Source organism: Dermacentor andersoni, chromosome 1 (genome assembly GCF_023375885.2).
Source record: "Dermacentor andersoni chromosome 1, qqDerAnde1_hic_scaffold, whole genome shotgun sequence".
Taxonomy (NCBI): Eukaryota; Metazoa; Arthropoda; class Arachnida; order Ixodida; family Ixodidae; genus Dermacentor; species Dermacentor andersoni.
Window position 1 is genome coordinate 279,733,928 of NC_092814.1, and position 17,874 is coordinate 279,751,801.

At 42.6% G+C, this 17,874-nt stretch overlaps 1 protein-coding gene across 7 annotated transcripts in view; it reads right to left on the reverse strand.

Annotated features, from left to right (window-relative positions):
- Window positions 1–17,874, reverse strand: part of LOC126547685 (guanine nucleotide-releasing factor 2-like) — a 143,197-nt gene that overhangs the window by 100,109 nt on the left and 25,214 nt on the right. For 5 of the 7 annotated variants that reach the window (XR_008609136.2, XR_008609135.2, XM_055063198.2 and 2 more), the window contains exons 5-6: window positions 13,726–13,826; window positions 10,101–10,325 (exon numbers count right to left, since the gene is read on the reverse strand). Coding sequence is in view for 5 of the 7 variants with exons in the window: in XM_055063198.2 (XP_054919173.1) it covers window positions 10,101–10,325; window positions 13,726–13,826 (326 nt within the window). In the remaining 2 variants the exon portion in view is untranslated. The remainder of the gene's footprint in view (window positions 1–10,100; window positions 10,326–13,725; window positions 13,827–17,874) is intronic. The other 2 variants (XM_055063199.2, XM_055063200.2) reach the window with 2 other exon arrangements.

Below are 17,874 nucleotides of genomic sequence, written 5' to 3' on the forward strand. Positions count from 1 at the left end.
AGGGACATAAGATAGGACATTCACGAGATAAAGAGCAGCCCAGGCTTCATAAACAAGAGTTATGAAGAAATGAAAATGTCCGTGAACCTCATTGAATTGGAAAATTGGGAGCTAAGAACATCCGTGGCAAAAATCTAGAAAAGGAATGAGATGCTTTGCGTGCTCAAGTTGGAGAGCATGAAGTGAGACTTCTACAAAATGAACAGCACATGCGGTGTCACAACGCTGAAGTGAAAGGTGTTCCAAGGACACAAAATGAGAATGTCATGGAGATCACAGAAAAGATAGCAAAGGCTATTGAAAGTGGAGACATCGAGGTCTGTCACCGCGTTCGAACTATGGGAAATACAGAAGCTCCAAATATAGTGGTGCAGTCTGCTCGCAGATCAGTCCGTGACTGCTTTCTTGAGAAACCTCAAAAGCAGAGGATAATGTCAGAGGACATTGAACTCGAACCCAAGACCCCCACCTTCATTAATGAGCACTTGAGCCCTTCCATTACAAAACTGTTTGGTGCAGCAAATGCAAAGAAAAAAAGAGTACCAGTGGAAATATGCATGGACTCAGAATGGCAAAATATTTGCACACAGAACAGATACCTCAGCAGTCATAGCGATCACCCAGTTTGATGATTTGCATCAACTTGTGTAGTTGTACCTGCAGGCACCTAAAATTTGTTTGTCTCCCAACATGGGTTATCAGCCGCATGAAATAACCATATAGTCAAACCAAAAAAATCTGCTTTGTCCATTTTTCATTTAAACGTTAGATCCTTAACAAACAAAGAAGATGAATTAGCTGTTCTACTGGATACTTTCGGAGTGTCACTTACAGCAATAATGTTGACTGAAACCTGGTATACACCTGCATCGACTGTATTTCATTGTCCTGTCTATCAGTGCTTTTATCAAAACCGCGAAGATAAAAGGGGAGGCGGCGTCGCACTCCTGCTGAAAGAAACAGTATCATGCGAAATAGTTGCAGATACACAACGACAAATGCTGATTACGAGGTCCTCACTCTACGAAGTTCGAACAAACTTTTCTGTGTTAGTTACAGGCCACCATCTGGTGCCATTAACCACTTCTTTGAATTTTTTGAAACAATTTTTAGCTATGCATCTGATCAATCTATAGATATGGTACTAGATGGTGATATTATTTTGACATAAATATGCTTTTATTGATCAATCCCAAAAAGAACTTCAGTACTTAATTGCTGCTAATTGTTTTTTTAACGTAATAACAAATCTGACGCGGGTGACTTTGGAAAGTGAATCTTTATTAGATGTATTCATTACAAATTTTGACAGTAATTTAGTAACTGCAGACGTAGTTTATACAGACATTAGTGATCATCTTGGAATCATCGTGATAGCTGATAAGACTGTTCATGTTAATCAAAAGAAGAGGCAAATAATTTATACACAATCTATATAACAAAAAATCTCGAATCCTTTTTTTCTGCCATTAGTCAACAGACCTGGAACTATGTTTTCAAGGCAGATAATAGTGATACCGCTTATCTAAACTTCATCGGTACATACAAGGCTATCTATAACGCACATTTTCCACTAAGAAAGACAACCACACCATCAAAGGCACGGAAACCCTGGATGACATCCAACTTGCTCCATATGATCAAGCATACGAACAGGTTGTACGCACAGTTTGTACAATCAAAAGATTAAAAGTTGCTCCAGCAATTCAAAAAGTACAGAAATAATCTAACATCAAAACTAAAAATGGCTCGACATGATCATTTTACAAATGTATTTTGGAGCCCTGATGAACAGCAATCGGATGTAATCTGGCAGAAATTCCTTACTGCAACAAAACACCTGTGATACTTCTGATAACTTTCAGCATCAGCATGAAGGAAAACGAATTTACGGGACCTGTTTAGCTGAAACTTTCAACAATTTCTTTATTTTACAGGAACCTCAGAGTGAGGTATGGTGCGGCCAAAATTACACGGAATCCATGAAGGGAAGCAGCTGTCCATCATCCCTTTTCGTTGCACCCACCAACTACACATAAGTTTTTTCGTGCATAAGTAGTATTAAAAATAGCAAGTCAGCAGATGCAACTGGTCTCCAAATACCGGCCATTAAAGATGTTCTTCACCTAATATGCCCGGCTGTTACTCAAATTTACAATCTCACTAGCTACCGCTGTATTTCCAAAGGCACTGCGAATGGCTCAAGTGACCCCAGTTTTTAAAAGTGGCGACAATAATTTGATTAGTAACTACCGTCCGATTCCTATACTGCTAGTATTATCGAAGGGTATAGAAAAATTAATGCATGGTAGGGTACTAGCTCCTTGACTTTCAGCATGGGTTTCGAAAGAATCATCCACTGAAACAGCATTACCGACTCGAAAAGAAATCGCAATAGATATGTTTCAAAATAAGAAGATAGGTGCAGGCATATATGTAGATTTTACTAAAAAATTAAAAATTAAATTATAGGGTTTTACGTGCCAAAAACACTTTCTGATTATGAGGCACGCCGCAGTGGAGGACTCCGGAAATTTCGACCACCAGGGGTTCTTTAATGTGCACCTAAATCTAAGCACACGGGTGTTTTCGCATTTTGCCCCCATTGAAATGTGGCCGCCGCGGCGGGGATTCGATCCTGCGACCTCGTGCTCAGCAGCCCAACACCGTAGCCACTGAGCAACCATGGCGGGTTAGATTTTACTAAAGCTTTTGACTTGATAAACCACAGAATTTTACTGCATAAACTGGCAAACTATGGTGTCCGAGGAAAAGCTCAAGACCTTATGAAATCCTATTTGTTGAACAGAACACAATATGCAGACTTTAAAAATTCATTGTCTTCAATACAAAATATTAGTGCAGGAGTCCCCCAAGGAAGTATTTTGGGACCACTTTTATTTTTAATCTATATACGTAGATGATATTGTGAAATGTGTGACTGATGGTAAGATTGTATCCTATGCTGATGACACTTAGGTGTTCATATCCGGGAGATCAGAAAGTGACATTGAAGAGAAAGCATCAGAACACTGAATGCATTAAATAAAATAGGGAAAATCAAATTGTTTGAAGATTAATTCTCAAAAGACAAAAATAATATTGTACTTTCCAAAAGGGATGGTAGTTTCTAGGCCGTTGAACGTGTTCTTAAGCTCTGATACTGCTGAAATAGTAGATACTGTTAAAATCCCTGGTGTTATATTTTCGAAGCATTTGACTTGGAATGATCATATTGACTATATTAGATCAAAAGTGTCCTCAGCTGTCGGTGTTATGTTGCACCTGCGCGGTATTCTTCCTGTCAAGGTTAGGCTGTTGCTATACAACTCATTAGTTCTCTCTCTCTTGAAATACTGTTATACTGTTCGGGGCACTATGGGTGTCGAAAATTTATCCAAGCTTCACCTTCTTCAAAAAAGAGCTGTAAGATGCATTGCTGGTCTGCCTTACTGCTCCCCCCCCCCCATAGGACTTGTTCTTAAAATATGAAATCCAGCCAATCTACAGGTTATACAATTATAGACGTTTAATGATCTATAAACATTCCTCATAAAGTGATGAAAATTATATTTGTTAGCTGGCAAAACTTGAGAAAAACACGCATGTCCTGCAGACTAGACAAAGAAATTTGGTTAGTGCCAACACCTAGGGCATATTACACCGAGCAGTCTCTTTCTTATACTCTTCCAGTATTAGTAAATTATTATTAAATAAATTATACAAAGAATTGTTTGACCCTTTTGAACATTGAAATGATGCCATTAAGTGATTTTTTCTTAGCAAAATTACGTGGTGATATTGCACTCAGTTTAAAGCTATACCGTTTTTTCGTTTCCCCATAACCTGTTATTTGTTTTTCTAATGCCTGTGTTTGTGCTGCAATGCATGGCGCTGCTTTTTACAAAGTGTTTTTGTTACCTTGTTTCTATGTTTATTTGGAAAAATGAAAATCTCTGCCTGTTTACTGTACTGCCAAGTTGATAAAGGGGGCAGGACCTCTGTCAAGCTTGCAAGCTTTTAGTCCTGTCTCCTTCTCTGTCTAAGAGAAAATAAAGACTGAATTGAACTGAACTATTTTGTCCCGCAGTGTGCATGGCTTCGTGAAATAATAAGCAAAATAACAATGCATTTTTCCACTCTTTCGGGGAGGAGGTGGTAGCTTCAGGGTTCCTACTAAGTACATATGCCTCAAGCACTGGCCAGCTTCAATTCTACAATTGCAACATGTAGCCTAAAGGCCCAACCACACGGAGCACGGGACACGTGTCTCACTAAGTGTGAGTGTATGCGTCTCCGAGTCTAAACACGTGTGATGAAAAGAAGGGCAAGCAGTGACACAATACCCACAGAAGTGAGTGCTTCATTGCATGTAGCACAGTGCTGCTAGATCACCTTCAGCGGAAACGTTTGGGTTTGACGAAAGTTTATTCTTACCTCTGACAAAAAGAGGCAAATGTGATGAAGAAATCTGATCCTGATCGGGCTTGATCACGACTGAAAGTGCCCCATGTATGACACCTATATAAAATTTTGAGCACTTGCCACCTCGATTCACAAGCAGCTCGTCACATTCTTATTTTTGTGGTGCTTGTGTTTCACCTGCCAAAGTGCAAGTCATGCCTCAACGCAGGCAATCAGTGTTTCATTATTGATGGCCTCTATCGCCGTTGTGCGACACATAACCAGCGGTGACTCCTGACATGTTGGTACGATTGCGAAACCCTAACAACCTGTTTCAAAACCCACATCGAAAGTTTACATGCCGACCACGTGACGTTGACGCACAGGCTGCCACTTCTGTTGCACATGCTCAAAATAATGCTCAAAATGATGTTCAAAATTAAGCACTGCCTAACACATGCATGCACGGCCTCGCAGGTGCGTGATGTGTAGCCAGGCACGCACGATCAGCCCTGTATAGCTGGACCTTAAGGGGATTAATTAAAAACTCAGTTAATCAATGATTAGCACAAGCTTACTGATGTCTGCCACCAATAATGATATACGACTGAAAAACAGACGTCTATTCCACTGCTCTGCAATCAAGAAAATTGGCTCTTGCTCCTTTAAGCAGATGGTATGCCTAAGCTATCCCTTTAGTCATGATGTCATTAGATGCCAGACACAAGAAACACTAAAGGCAAGAAATGAGTCCATCCATACTGCTATATTACCCTTTTAGTAAGCTCTCAGCACTTGTTTTATGCCTAAATATGACTTAGTTGCATGGAATGTCACAACTGAATGGTCCACTCAGTTCTCCCACAATTCGAATCCCCTGCAATAAGCACAGTGATTAACATGGATACACTGTGCCAGCAATCAAAGAGGTCATAATCTGTTGAGAACTTCCACCAGCTCTACACACTCCCAGCAGTAGTCCTGACAGAGCAGGAAACACTTTAATGAGTTTCCTAAGGTTTACTGATGTGCATTCCGCACCTGAGTTCCAAAAAATATTTCAAGCATAAGAACAAAATCATGTTAGTACAGTGTACTTGAAGAACACCAAGACAGCTAACACATTTACTCAAATTTTAGTGCAACTGTTGAAGACAACGAAAAAACAGACACTATGTAGTATAGGCACAGCCACCAGGCACTCAGATGTTTAACTTGAAGACATTTCTTGAACATACATCAAGCATATTAGGTTTTTGTAGCATAAGACTAATCAGACAGGGCTTAGATGCACACAACAGGTTTTAAATGTGGTTAGCATCATTAAGGCTTGCAGTTGTGACGTATCACCTTGGCGTGTACAATCGTAAATGCAGCGCCTGAAGTGGCTATACATAATGTGAGCCGTACATTACTTTCACAGTGGTGGTACCAATACTTTGTAAAGTTACAAATTTTCTCACCTATGAAAACTCTGCTCTCAGTAAGAATGACCTATTAAACATCTATCAATCTTGTTAGCTTTAATTCATACTTTCCTTTAATGCTTCATTAGTACATGCATGCAACCTAAGGCACTTACCACAGTCTCAAATTTTTGCATTTTTTAAACTTACAATGGTGAAAATTACCAGCATTGTTTAAACACTACATTCAGTTTTAATGACTACATCTTCATAACCACAATAGGCCTAACAAGCCTGAGGAAGTTTTAGTAGGGAACACAGTTAGTGAAGAAGCAAGCAGGCATTACTTATAGGCTAAAAACAAAGCAGACGAAAAGCTCCTGATTCATTCCATACAGCTCCATTCCATACAGCTGATAAAGCCAAGCCATGCTTCCGACATTCACACACAAAATAGCAAATACAGTAGCTATATTTTTCACTGACCATTTTCAGGGCTATCACTCTGCCTGTTACACAATTACTGGATGTGGACTTTACAAAAAAGTGGCACACCTTTCATGGATGTTATTTTCAATTCTTGAGTGCACTTACAGGATGCCACGCAAGGTAAACATATCCCCAAAAGTGATTAAATTACATCTTCAGGCTATTTAAACAGAACCACATTCTGCCAGGCATGCATAGAGGGAACTGAGATAGCTGTGAGAAGATGCAGACTGAAGTAGAAGGATGGACACGAGCACTCATGCATAATTACCAGGCACCATGATTACACACATGAAATGCAAATTACATGCTCTGGCTCTTAGTGCACACTTGATGTCTGATATTAGCAAGCTTACTTGATCATAAAATGTTTCAAAGATAAATATAACAACATAAAACTGAAAAACTGAGGTCACACGTCAATGCTACAAATCAAATTACTTTCTGATCCCTTTTAATATGCTCAGTGAGACCCAGAAGCAGAATTGCCTTTTAGAACTTTTACACTATATTTCCCTGTCAAAAGACAAGGAAGAAATATTTTGCCAATACATAAGCCAATTTTCTTGCAGTTAGCTCTTCATCATCGTCAGCAGCAGCAGCAGCCTATTTTATGCCCACTGTAGGATGAAGGCCTCTCCCTCCTATCTCCAATTACCCCTGTCCTATGCCAACCGATTCCAACTAGCGCCTGCAAATTTCTTAATTTCATCACCCCACCTAGTCTTCTGCCGTCCTCGACTGCGCTTCCCTTCTCTTGGCACCCATTCTGTAACCGTAATGGTACACCGGTTATTTAACCTACGCATTACATGACCTGCCCAGCTCCATTTTTCTCTCTTAATGTCACTTAGAATATCGGCTATCCCTGTTTGCTATCTGATCCGCACCGCCTTTTTTCTGTCTCCCTCCTCCCCTTAACGTTACACCTCACATTCTTCGTTCTATCACTCTTTACATGGTCCTTAACTTGTTCTCGAGCTTCTTTCTCAGTACTAAGCCTCATTTCAGTCATTTCAGCCCATTCTCCAATGTTAAAGAAAAAGTCAAGATACCATTAAAAAATACCAGGTGTTCTGGCAAAGACTTTGAATAATCCAGTTATTATTACAGCCAGTGCAGCAGATATAAATTGGCTATTTTTGTGGCAACATGTTACTTACACTGGCAGACATAAAAAAATTGTGACAAACTGCTAATTAGCGCATTATCTAATACATTTACTAATTTTACATTATTGCTACAGGGCACATGTCGCAAATGTGGAACTGAAGTTGGTCACTGGTCACTTAGTAGGATTCATGTAACGATGTTAGTATCAAGCAAATCATCAACAAAATGCGTTATGATATACAGTCTACACTCGTTACAATGGACCCACGTACAACAGACTTTCAGATGTAACAGACCATATTTCAGCCTTAGTTTGTTCTACCTATTTTACCAATGCAACAAAGTTCGCTTTGAACGGACCGCGCTACAATGGACTATCGGCTACAGCGGACAAAATTAGCGGCAATATTTGTCAAAATTGGGCATATAAAACGGACTTTTGCCGTGTTGATGCGATATGGCAACTGACTTGCAAGGGTCAGCCGATGATCGCAGCTCAATATCTTGTGTGTGAGGGAAAGAGGAAGGAAAACGGGGCGGAAGCGCGCCATCTTTCGTTTGCGAGCCATGTGGGGGGGGGGGGGGGGGTGGAGGCGAGGAAAAGTTTTTGGGGGGTTCTACTCCGATAGCTGCTGTTAACGGCGTGGCCGCCTTATCTTGAAAGCGATCTGCGATGTGGTCAAAGTGTGTGACAGTGCAGGCACCGTATCTCGAAAATGATCTGTAATGTGTACAAAGTGCACCCAGTGCTGGTAGCTCTGTATACACCACGCTTTCAACATTTAGTTCGCATTGAAGCAAGAGACAGCATGAAGGTCGATTCACTCGCTGCTACAGTTGTGCTTAGCTTGCTTAATTTGTTATCGCAATCGATGCTTCACCTTTCGGGCGAAACTGCGACTTTTGTTTTTTGTTTTTTTACTTTGGATGTTCGTCACTCACTCTTTACAATAAAGTTGTTAGACAGTGCGACGAAAGTTTCGGAAGTGAGGCGTCTCGGATATTACGGACTTCGCATAAAACGGACGTTTTTTGTGGGATTATCAGGGTCCATTGCGACGAGAGTCAACTGTACACAAGTGTTTCAATGTCATTTTGACTCGCATTGCACAAGAAAAGCATTGTGGGAAAATTATCCTTGAAACAACACTGTAGTTCGCTGAAAGTTTGGGGATGGATATGTTGAAGCCGATGCTAGCCTCGGGTTTCTTTTCAAGAGGACATGCCTTGACCACTATGCTGCAGGTAACAAAGTTAAAGACTTAAAAAGTTAAAATAAAAGAAATTTCCCAAATGAAAAAAAAAAATTTCCTTCACTTATGTATTATCACGAATTGCCATGAACTACAATGTGCGCGTGCATGGCCAAGCGCTTTCCCAGGTTGGATAGTGAGGGTGCGTTTGTGACTTAAAGGGAGAGGGTTATGCTGTTGTTGCGTCGAAAATTGCTCCCTGCTCTCGCCCTCTCCCAAAGTTTCATATGGAAAATCTTGGTCTCATGAAAACGATCAGTACAGACAGCGGTCACTTTTTTGAGCAGTGAAATATCGCAGATAAGAAACAGTGAATTCACAACGTTTATATTGCAATTGCACGCAGAAAGAGAGGAAGGGAAAATGCAGACACTGAGCGGTAATGCAGAAACCTGTATAATGACGGGGCGATAAATCAAGCATTAAATTTGGAGGTGATAGCTGTTTTCATTTTCAGAAGCATGAATGATACACAGATCACACAAAAGGCGGCCACCAGTCTGTTCTGATTATTTTCGTGGGACAAAGTTTTCCTGAAGCCTGGGAGAGAGGGCAATTGTTCGAAACAAGGACAGTGGAACCCTCTCCCTTTAAGTCAGGAACATGGCGCTGTTCGCCACCACTATTCAGCCTGGGAGAGCGCTTGGCCACACACTCGTGCATTGCAGCTTGTACTGAGCGCGATAGCACAAATCAAAGCAAAGCAATATTAAAGTAACCAAATCTCCATTTGTTCAACACCTCAACTAAGGACAATTTATGCAGACATACACATTCAGAGATTCAGCAAGAGATGAGCTGATGGCTGCCTCTCTACAACTCTGCGCCTCCTCAGTCAATACACTGCAGAAGGACCTTTTATACTCACCGACAACTTTTTTTGGCAATGAAAGGAAAGCCATAGGGGCGAAGCTTCTGAACATGCGTCACTGCAACAAGTAGACCAGCAGACTATCACAGAATTTTCTGTTATACTGAATCCGCATAGCTTGCTACATGCGACGGTTTCCTGTTTGCCAAAACACAGAAAAGTGGAAAAAAAAAATCAAACATGGCATTGAGCGGTATATTTTATGCATAAATATGAGTGCTCAGTATAAGATGCTTATGTGTTCTGTTCTTCAGATTAAACAAACTCGTATGAGACTGGAGGGCTATCTTTAGGAGCACTGCCATGCATGCGCTTTGCCTCCACGGCTTTACCTTCATTGCCACAGAAAAATGTCAGCAAGCTTACTTCCCAAAAACTGAAAATGTCTTTTTGTTCTTCTTTCAAACTAGACAAATAGTTTTATATAAAAAATACTACATACCATAATCAACAAAATCAGTGCTCATGAGCCAGGCAGGAAAAAAACAAAAGAAAGCCTATTGCTTGACCCAAGCAAAAGAACAGTGGTGCAAGAAGGCAAGCCAGGCATGCGGGCCCGCCTACCTGGGTGGTGTTAAGTGCGGGAGGGGCGGCTTGGGAGGTGGAAAGTCTGGCCGCAGGGCCGAGCTCAGAATGCTGTCGGAGGAGGCCGAGTGGCAGAGAGGGCCCTTGGAGGGCACAGCTGTAGCCACCACTGTGGCCCCGTTGTCTGGAATTCGTGTTGACTCCAGGATCTGCCGCTCACGAGGGGTCAGGGGCAGCTCCGGCAGAGAGTTGCGATGGCTGTTGCTGTCAACCAGCACATGGCACATGCACTCGTATTGTTGACTGAATCCTCAGTACTCACCCTCCCACAAGCCCCTTAGGCAGAGCACAAGCACAGCTTGATCACACTTGTCTGTACCTACTTTTACCTTTGTCGAACTACAACATAAGGCAAATAAAAAAAAAAGCAAATGTGCTGTTTTTGTAAATATTACGCAGGCAATTTTTAACTAGCTAATGACTGCAGCTAACTTTTCCGTTGAGATAACTTATTAAAAGCTTACAAGCTAAGAACAGAAAAGCTGTTCCACGTATTGGCTCAGTGGCCCCAGTCAGAAGTCTCAATTTTAAATATGTATAAAGAAAATACTGATGGTACATGGTGACAATGTTGTATATATTGAGATATTTCTACAAAAGCTCCAAGTGACCTGAAGCAATAGTTATTTCATTTTTAGATTTTTAACATGTATCTGATATGTGCACCCAATGAGAACATCAGACATGCATTCAAGCCAATGGCATAAACCTTGGTCAACACTTCCAGCTCTTGCTGGCCCAATGTGATGTACTGGTAGAAATGATGCTGGTGCTCCTGCTGTTCCTTGAAAACATGCTAGGATGTTGGGACACAAGCAAGAACCAATAGCACATAATGCAAATATTATAGATCCTTTCATTCTGCATCAATGGACTAACTTATAGCCATTTCAGAAAGCATTACTCTAAGTGGTTTTCCAAACAGCCAATCTTGACTCGCATGTGGATTATTATGCAAGGTTTCAAAGATACAAGGTACAAATGTGAACACTTAAAGTTCTATGTAATATTTCGAAGTAGGAAAGCATGACTAACGAAGCTAGTTTGTCACTGTTAACATGATACCCTGTTGCCATAAGGTGCATTCACACTGGCAAGTAAGAGAGATCACATGACCGACTTGGTTGCAGATGCTTACTTTGGTCCAAAGCAACTAACTGTTTTTGCTCAGTCACTTGCTGCTTGATTTTTCAGGCTCTGCAACAGTAGTTGCAGAGCTGCTGACCCAATTAGCAACACACCAGACCACCATGTCAGAATAAGTGCATGCTTATTTTACATACAGCTTCCCATGAAGAAAGGTGCACTGCCGCAGCCGCTTTTTATCAGGCAGGGACCATGCTGCCAGAGCTGAAAACACAGCAGTACTTTCAAGACAGTTATAATCATGAAAATACCTGATGAGAGCGAGATACTAGCTGAAGTGAAGACCAGTAAAAGGTAAAGCACTCGAGAGATAGGAGACACAAACTTTTGTGTGTGGCTAGTCAATTTGTATGGTAGAAATTATTGTTTACTTGACTTTTTGTAAGTTTGAATAAGATGCATGCTGAGACATCCCTGTTGAGGTTGTGGGGATGCGAGACTCTCCCACAGCCCCTGATACAGTAAAACCTCGTTAAACCGTACCCGCTTAAACAGCAGTTTCGTTTTAAAAGTAGTAAAGTCAAATCCCCGACTCAGCGGCCATTGAACAAAATGTGTTTTGTATCCGCATAAACCGTACCAACTTATTGCGTACACATCGGTTAAAACGTAGCGTTTCCACTTTTCGTCGCGCAAACACGGCGGTGCGTCGTCTCCATCGGGCGGCCCACTAGAACAACAAGCCTCAGAGATCGGAACAACGGCCTCCAAGCTCCCTGTGCGTTTGCGCGTGACGCCACATCAATATCAACATCATTTCGACGCCGTGCCAGAGAGCGTTGTGGCGTCGCGCAAGCGAGGACTCGCGTCATGCCGAAGCTCGGATAAAAAAGACGCCGGGTGCTCAGCATAGAAGAAAAATTAGACATTGTCCGTGCTATCGAACGTGAAACGAAGAAGTCGGCACTGGCACGCGACAGGGACCTGCTGTTGACTACTGTGTGTGGCATTTACAATGTGAAGAAGTTGCTCGGCAGCGCTGCTGCGACCGCGAAGAGATGTCAGCTATGAGATTCGACTTTTCACCATCGTTACCTCTGTTGTTGCCGAAGTGTCGACTAGCGACAGTGATGATGACACGGAAGGCGACGGCACGGGCGATTCAGGCCCGACAGTGGCAGAAGCTGCACGTTACGTCAGCCTCATGAATGCAATCGTCGCAACGAGAACAGCCCCCAGTAATGAAAAAGGCGTTACGGGACTTCTACAGCACTACCACGCACGTGCATGGAGAATACGTAACACCAACGAGGAATCTGCCATGCGAGTGTTTGCCGAGAAGAGGGGGCTGGCTGAAAAGCTGGCACGCAACTTCAGAAATCTGTCGTCGTGCTAGGCCGCCGCGGCATCAAATGAAAATAACACTTTTGTCGCGTGAAGTGAATAAATACTGCATGTCTTTTTCCCTTTTCATCGCACTCTCTCTGAGTTCCGTGTTTCGTTTTCTACAGGTAAGTGGGCGATCTCACGCTATTTCGGTTAAGCAGTACTACCGTTTAGTACGTACTTTTTCCGAGCTCCAGGACAACTACGGTTAAACGAGGTTTCACTGTATGTTGTTTTCCTCGCATCTCCTGTAATCTGGCTTCGCCGCATAGCTTAGTGCCGGTGGCGGTCGGTCTGGCTGCAGTGCATTACAAGAAATGGCGCGAGTGTGGCGGTGCTAGTGCCATCTAACAGCGAGGTTGGTCGGGCACGACAGGGAGTAGGCTCTTCCTCTTTGGCTCGGGTTCGGCAAGTGGCACGGACATTCCGCACGTGCGCCGATCCATGCTTCTGCGAGACTGTCTCACGAGGCCTCGTTCGAATGCACCACCATTCACGTGACCATTTGCGCGATTGACCAGGCATTGGTGTCCAGCATGGGGCGAACATATTCGCCCACTATCCGGCCGCGGTGAGTCGGACTTCCTCGATTTGTCGCACATCCATCGGCATGTTCATGGATAGCAGTTCGGGTAGTAAGCATTAGTGTACAAAAGGCACAATAAATGCCCTTGCACTACTGTGTTGTCATTCCTTTGTCCCAAGAGTACGGGTGACATCCCCACAATATCTTCACTTTTGTTCTTTTGCTGATTAATCATGAAAACTCAAACTCACTCTGCAGTAGATATACAAATGGCACACTATCCCCAAAATTTTCATTGAGAATGAGATAATATGTACTTTGTAGTAGTGATTCAGAAGTTGTGCTTTTCGGTGTTAACATTGATAATGGTTGGAGTTTTCCTAGTTGCCAGTCGCACCAGTCACATGACTTCTGTAAATTGTTTGAGTGAAGACACCTATAGAGCCATTGAAGTCAACATCCAATAACTAATTTGTGGCTTGGCCAAGAACTTAAGTGAAAAATTGCCTGGAAAAACACACAAAGTAAGATCATATCATTAAAATCAATCTATAGAGCCCCTTAGCAACACTCATGAATTCTATGCATGCAAGAAATAAAACACACCTGTCTGCTTTAGAAGTGTAGATGCCATTGGGAGTAGTGGTACCCATGTGCTTGTTTTTGTCTTTGTTTTGGGACTGCTTTTGGCTGACTTCAATCAAGGCCTACAATGGAAAAGTCATTAACACACTTATTACTTAACAGAGACAGTCAAGTGTCTTGAAAACAGGCATCGTAAATATATTAATTTTCCATTTTCCCCCAATATGTTACAATTGCCAAGTTTATTACTATGATGGTTTCTTTTTAAACTATCACGCATGCTAGTACAATTAGGAGCATATAGGTAGAGTTACAGGTCAAATTTAGTAAAATTAACCACTCTTGAAAAAAGTGAGCAAGTTTGGATGCAGAAGAACAGATTGGCCCAATTGGCTATCATCCATTACAGGGGCCCTGAACCACCTTTTATCGATGTGGATAAATGCATTTGAAGTTAAAATAGGCTCTTTCAGAAATACTTTGCAACAAAAAATACTTCAAATTGTTCAGCAGAAGCAGAGTTATTGGCAATCAAACACACCCTTCACAGTGCTTCCACTCCTCCTTCAATGCCTAGCACAGCAATGGCTATGGCAGAGCGGGGTGTGCCCACAACGCTCTGCCTACTGAATGTCGCTGTGGTGCACAGTTCAAATGTGAGTTTGGATGCTAAAGTAGATGCCACTAATTCTGATTTTGGCAGCTACGACATGCCAAACGTAAGCCAAACGTGGTTGTCTTCAGCGAGCCACAGGGCGCTTAGCCAGTAGACTCGTCACGGCACCTTGCAGCGGTTGCGGTATCTACGCTACGTAGCAGACCGCAGCTACACTTGTAGTATGCAATGTTTGCTTTGTGGACGACAGGGCTTGAGTGCGTGCTCATGCTCATATGCTCATCTGGCCGTGCTACGTGGTGTGGACCAACTCTGTCCACCAGTTTGACCGAAGGATAGTAGCCACATCCGACTTGCGCATTTGTAAGCGCTACCAATAAGTCTGCCAAAGCGTCTGACCAGGAGCAGCCAGGAGTCGATGCACGCTGGCAAGCATGCGTGTGATCTGACATTTTGTGTGGTTCGAGGCTAGCTGAGCATTCAAAACTACTCGAAATTAGCGAGACCCGACGGCTATGACACCGACAAACAGAGTGGACAAAGTTTAATTCCTACGAGAGTGGCCGCAGCCGAGTGTGAGCAGACGATAGTCGGCTTCTTCTGGAAGTACACAATTATTGTCGAAATTCAAAAGCAGATTTTCGCTTACTTCAGCCTATTTATTAAAATTGGTCAATAAATATACACAGCAACAGTAGGAGGAAGCGCACTGATCCAAATACCCTTCTTGATTGACGTCAGCTATTAGCCAATAGCAGCCATGAATGGCAATCCGCTTTATTACTGAAGCGTCCAGAAGAGAGTGAGGAGCAGGCTTTTGTTGAAAAGAGAGCGTTTGAGAGAAAGGTGACTACGCGCTCCACTTGTGAGCTCCACGCGCCGCATACAACAGCAAAACTTGGCTGAGGTGTCCACAGCAGCGTATGCTATCCGCAGACTATGTTTTTTCACCAAGCCCGAGGGGTGGTTCAGGACCATTTTAAGAAGGCTGTTTCCTGGCCAGGCAGTACCTGTTTTTTAATGTCAGGTGTGCGAAACATCAAAACTCACAGTTATTGAAAAATTGTCAAGACTCAACAAAAATAATCAGACTGATGACAAGTACAATAAAAATGTGACTGTGTGTCTGACTGCAAGAAAGCCTGTATGCTATCTGATATACATCCTTTTCATAGAGCAGTTTACTCTAGAGGAATCAGATGGCACGTTGGTGGTGCACCACATGTAGCCTCAGCGAAAGCACACAAACACGAAACCATTGCCGCTTCTACCCTGCTACTGTGTGATCAGTTGTCGGAAATGCAACTGGGCGTTTGCCACATATGTGCTCCATTCAGGCTGTAAAATGGGGAAAGGTAGAGAGAAGGCGTGCGCAGCAGCTGGCAGCAAAAATAGTGACTGGCATATTAAGGAATGGAATGAATCTGTTGGCCAAGTCCAATGACCACTGCTTCACAACAACTGCCCGTGTTGCCAGCTACCCTTCACAATGCACAACATTCCTCAAGGATAAAAAATTCACTCTTCCGCCAGCACTGTATGGGTGACCTCCAAAGAAAAGAGTTCAACTCCAGAGCGTTGGCAAGAGTGAGTACCGCTGTTACACAGTGTCAAAGGGATTAATAAAAGGAGGAACTCTTGCCTTTGCTTTGAATTGTTGATAAATTCGACTTTGCTTTGCCATCTGCTAGCCGCCTGGTTAGCTCAGATGGTAGAGCGGCTGCCCCAGAAAGGCAGTGGTCCTGGGTTCGAGTCCCGGAACAGGACGAATTTTTCTTCAACTGTGAGGCTTTTCTTTCGAGGAACCTGTACGGGTTTCCTTTGTAGCAATTTGCTATGTTTGGGTGGATGTCTCATTCTCCTTTTATTATTTATTTCTCTCCACCTTGCGGGCTTCCGCAGAACTGTGACGTCAGTGTCAAAGGGAGTATCACCGCTTCCTGGCATAGTAAGTTTCTTGCACTTCATCTACACACACCCATCCCAACTCACACCCAAACTTATGCCCACAACATCGCCCATGTATCAAGAATAAGTGAATGGGCTCACTTTTGAATCAATGTGCCAAAGCATCGGTGACGGCAACTGCACCAACTACACATGAATGTTCAAAGCTGAACGTTTTGTGACAGTCCACAGAGTAAGCGAGTGGCAAGCAATAATAATTCTTAGCTACAAGCTATTATAAAGTACAGATTATCTACGTTGCAAGCCTTGTGGGCAGCAAGAACAAATCTATCGCAACCGAGCAAACCCGCTAGCGATTAGGCAGAAAATAAACAATCAGATAGTGACCACACCAAGAAACTTTAGGGAATCAGAAACATGACAAGCCGCTGCTTCAAAGTGATTTCCAAATAAAGAATGAAGAGCAAAACACACCAATTCTGATTTAATTTGTAAGTGGAAAGTGTGGACAGCTGGGAACACTTGGAAGCCTCAATTTTAGCACAGGCACCATATATGTTATTCGCGCGACTTGGACAAGGTGTGATGAGCTCCGAAAGCACTTGTGTGTCCTTTGAAGCTCAGGCCAAAGCTTAGTGACGTCCACCCAATCACTGCCTACAATATCTGCTGAAACAGAGGTTTGCTGAGCCGTATTGGGCGTCACGCACATCCATTGTAAACATGGAGACAGCCGAGGCAAGCAATGACACGTCACCATGTGATCAAAGATGGCGGTGCCCACGCAATCACTGTGAAAAGGGTCAATACAGCTGCACAGCATACCTTATGATTAAGCAGGTGGCAGCATTAAAAGAAAAATTTAATAATGTACGTTGTCAGATCACACTGCATCTTAGTGCAATCAATCTGGCAATCTGTTATCAAGGGCAGCACTGCTTGCTGCAAGTCTCTACATTTGTTTTTACACAGTGGTCAACACAAAATCTTAAACATTTGAGGGTAAATTTGTTTTGCCAAATGCGACCCTTTATGATCTATTTCTTTTTTTATCATAGATTTAAAAGCTTCAGAGTAACCTATTTTGAAAAACATTTACCACAATTTTTTTCGAGTGACCGTAATGTGACAAAAAATGCATTTTCCATAGGTAAACATGTATTGTTTATTCATTAATATCAATGGGCTTGCATAAATACGTATAATAAGAATTAAAGGAGTAGATACACGGCAATAGATATACATATTCCGATTCGGCACTTGGGCAGTAGTCCCATCGAAAAGATTGCCACTTGACTCACTTGCAGAAGAGCAACTGGCGCACACGCCCACAGCGTAATTGAAGCATGTATGTGAGCACACAAGAAAACTCTATGGTTGTGCGCCCATCAGAAAAACTAAATTAGTCAAAAAGCTTTCAGTAATCATTTGCCCCATCGCCAATGTGGGGCAATCAGTTTTCGCGAGTCTCAAGAAAAGAACCACAGGCATGGCAGCGTCATTTGTAATACCAGTACCTGCCTGTGAACAGACGTGATCTAGTGGGGACCCTTTCAGAGATTAGAAACCAGATAAACATCAGTTAGTGCGAGTGCAAAACAGAAACAGCCCACAAGACGAAATGAAAACTAACTGTTCGCATGCCC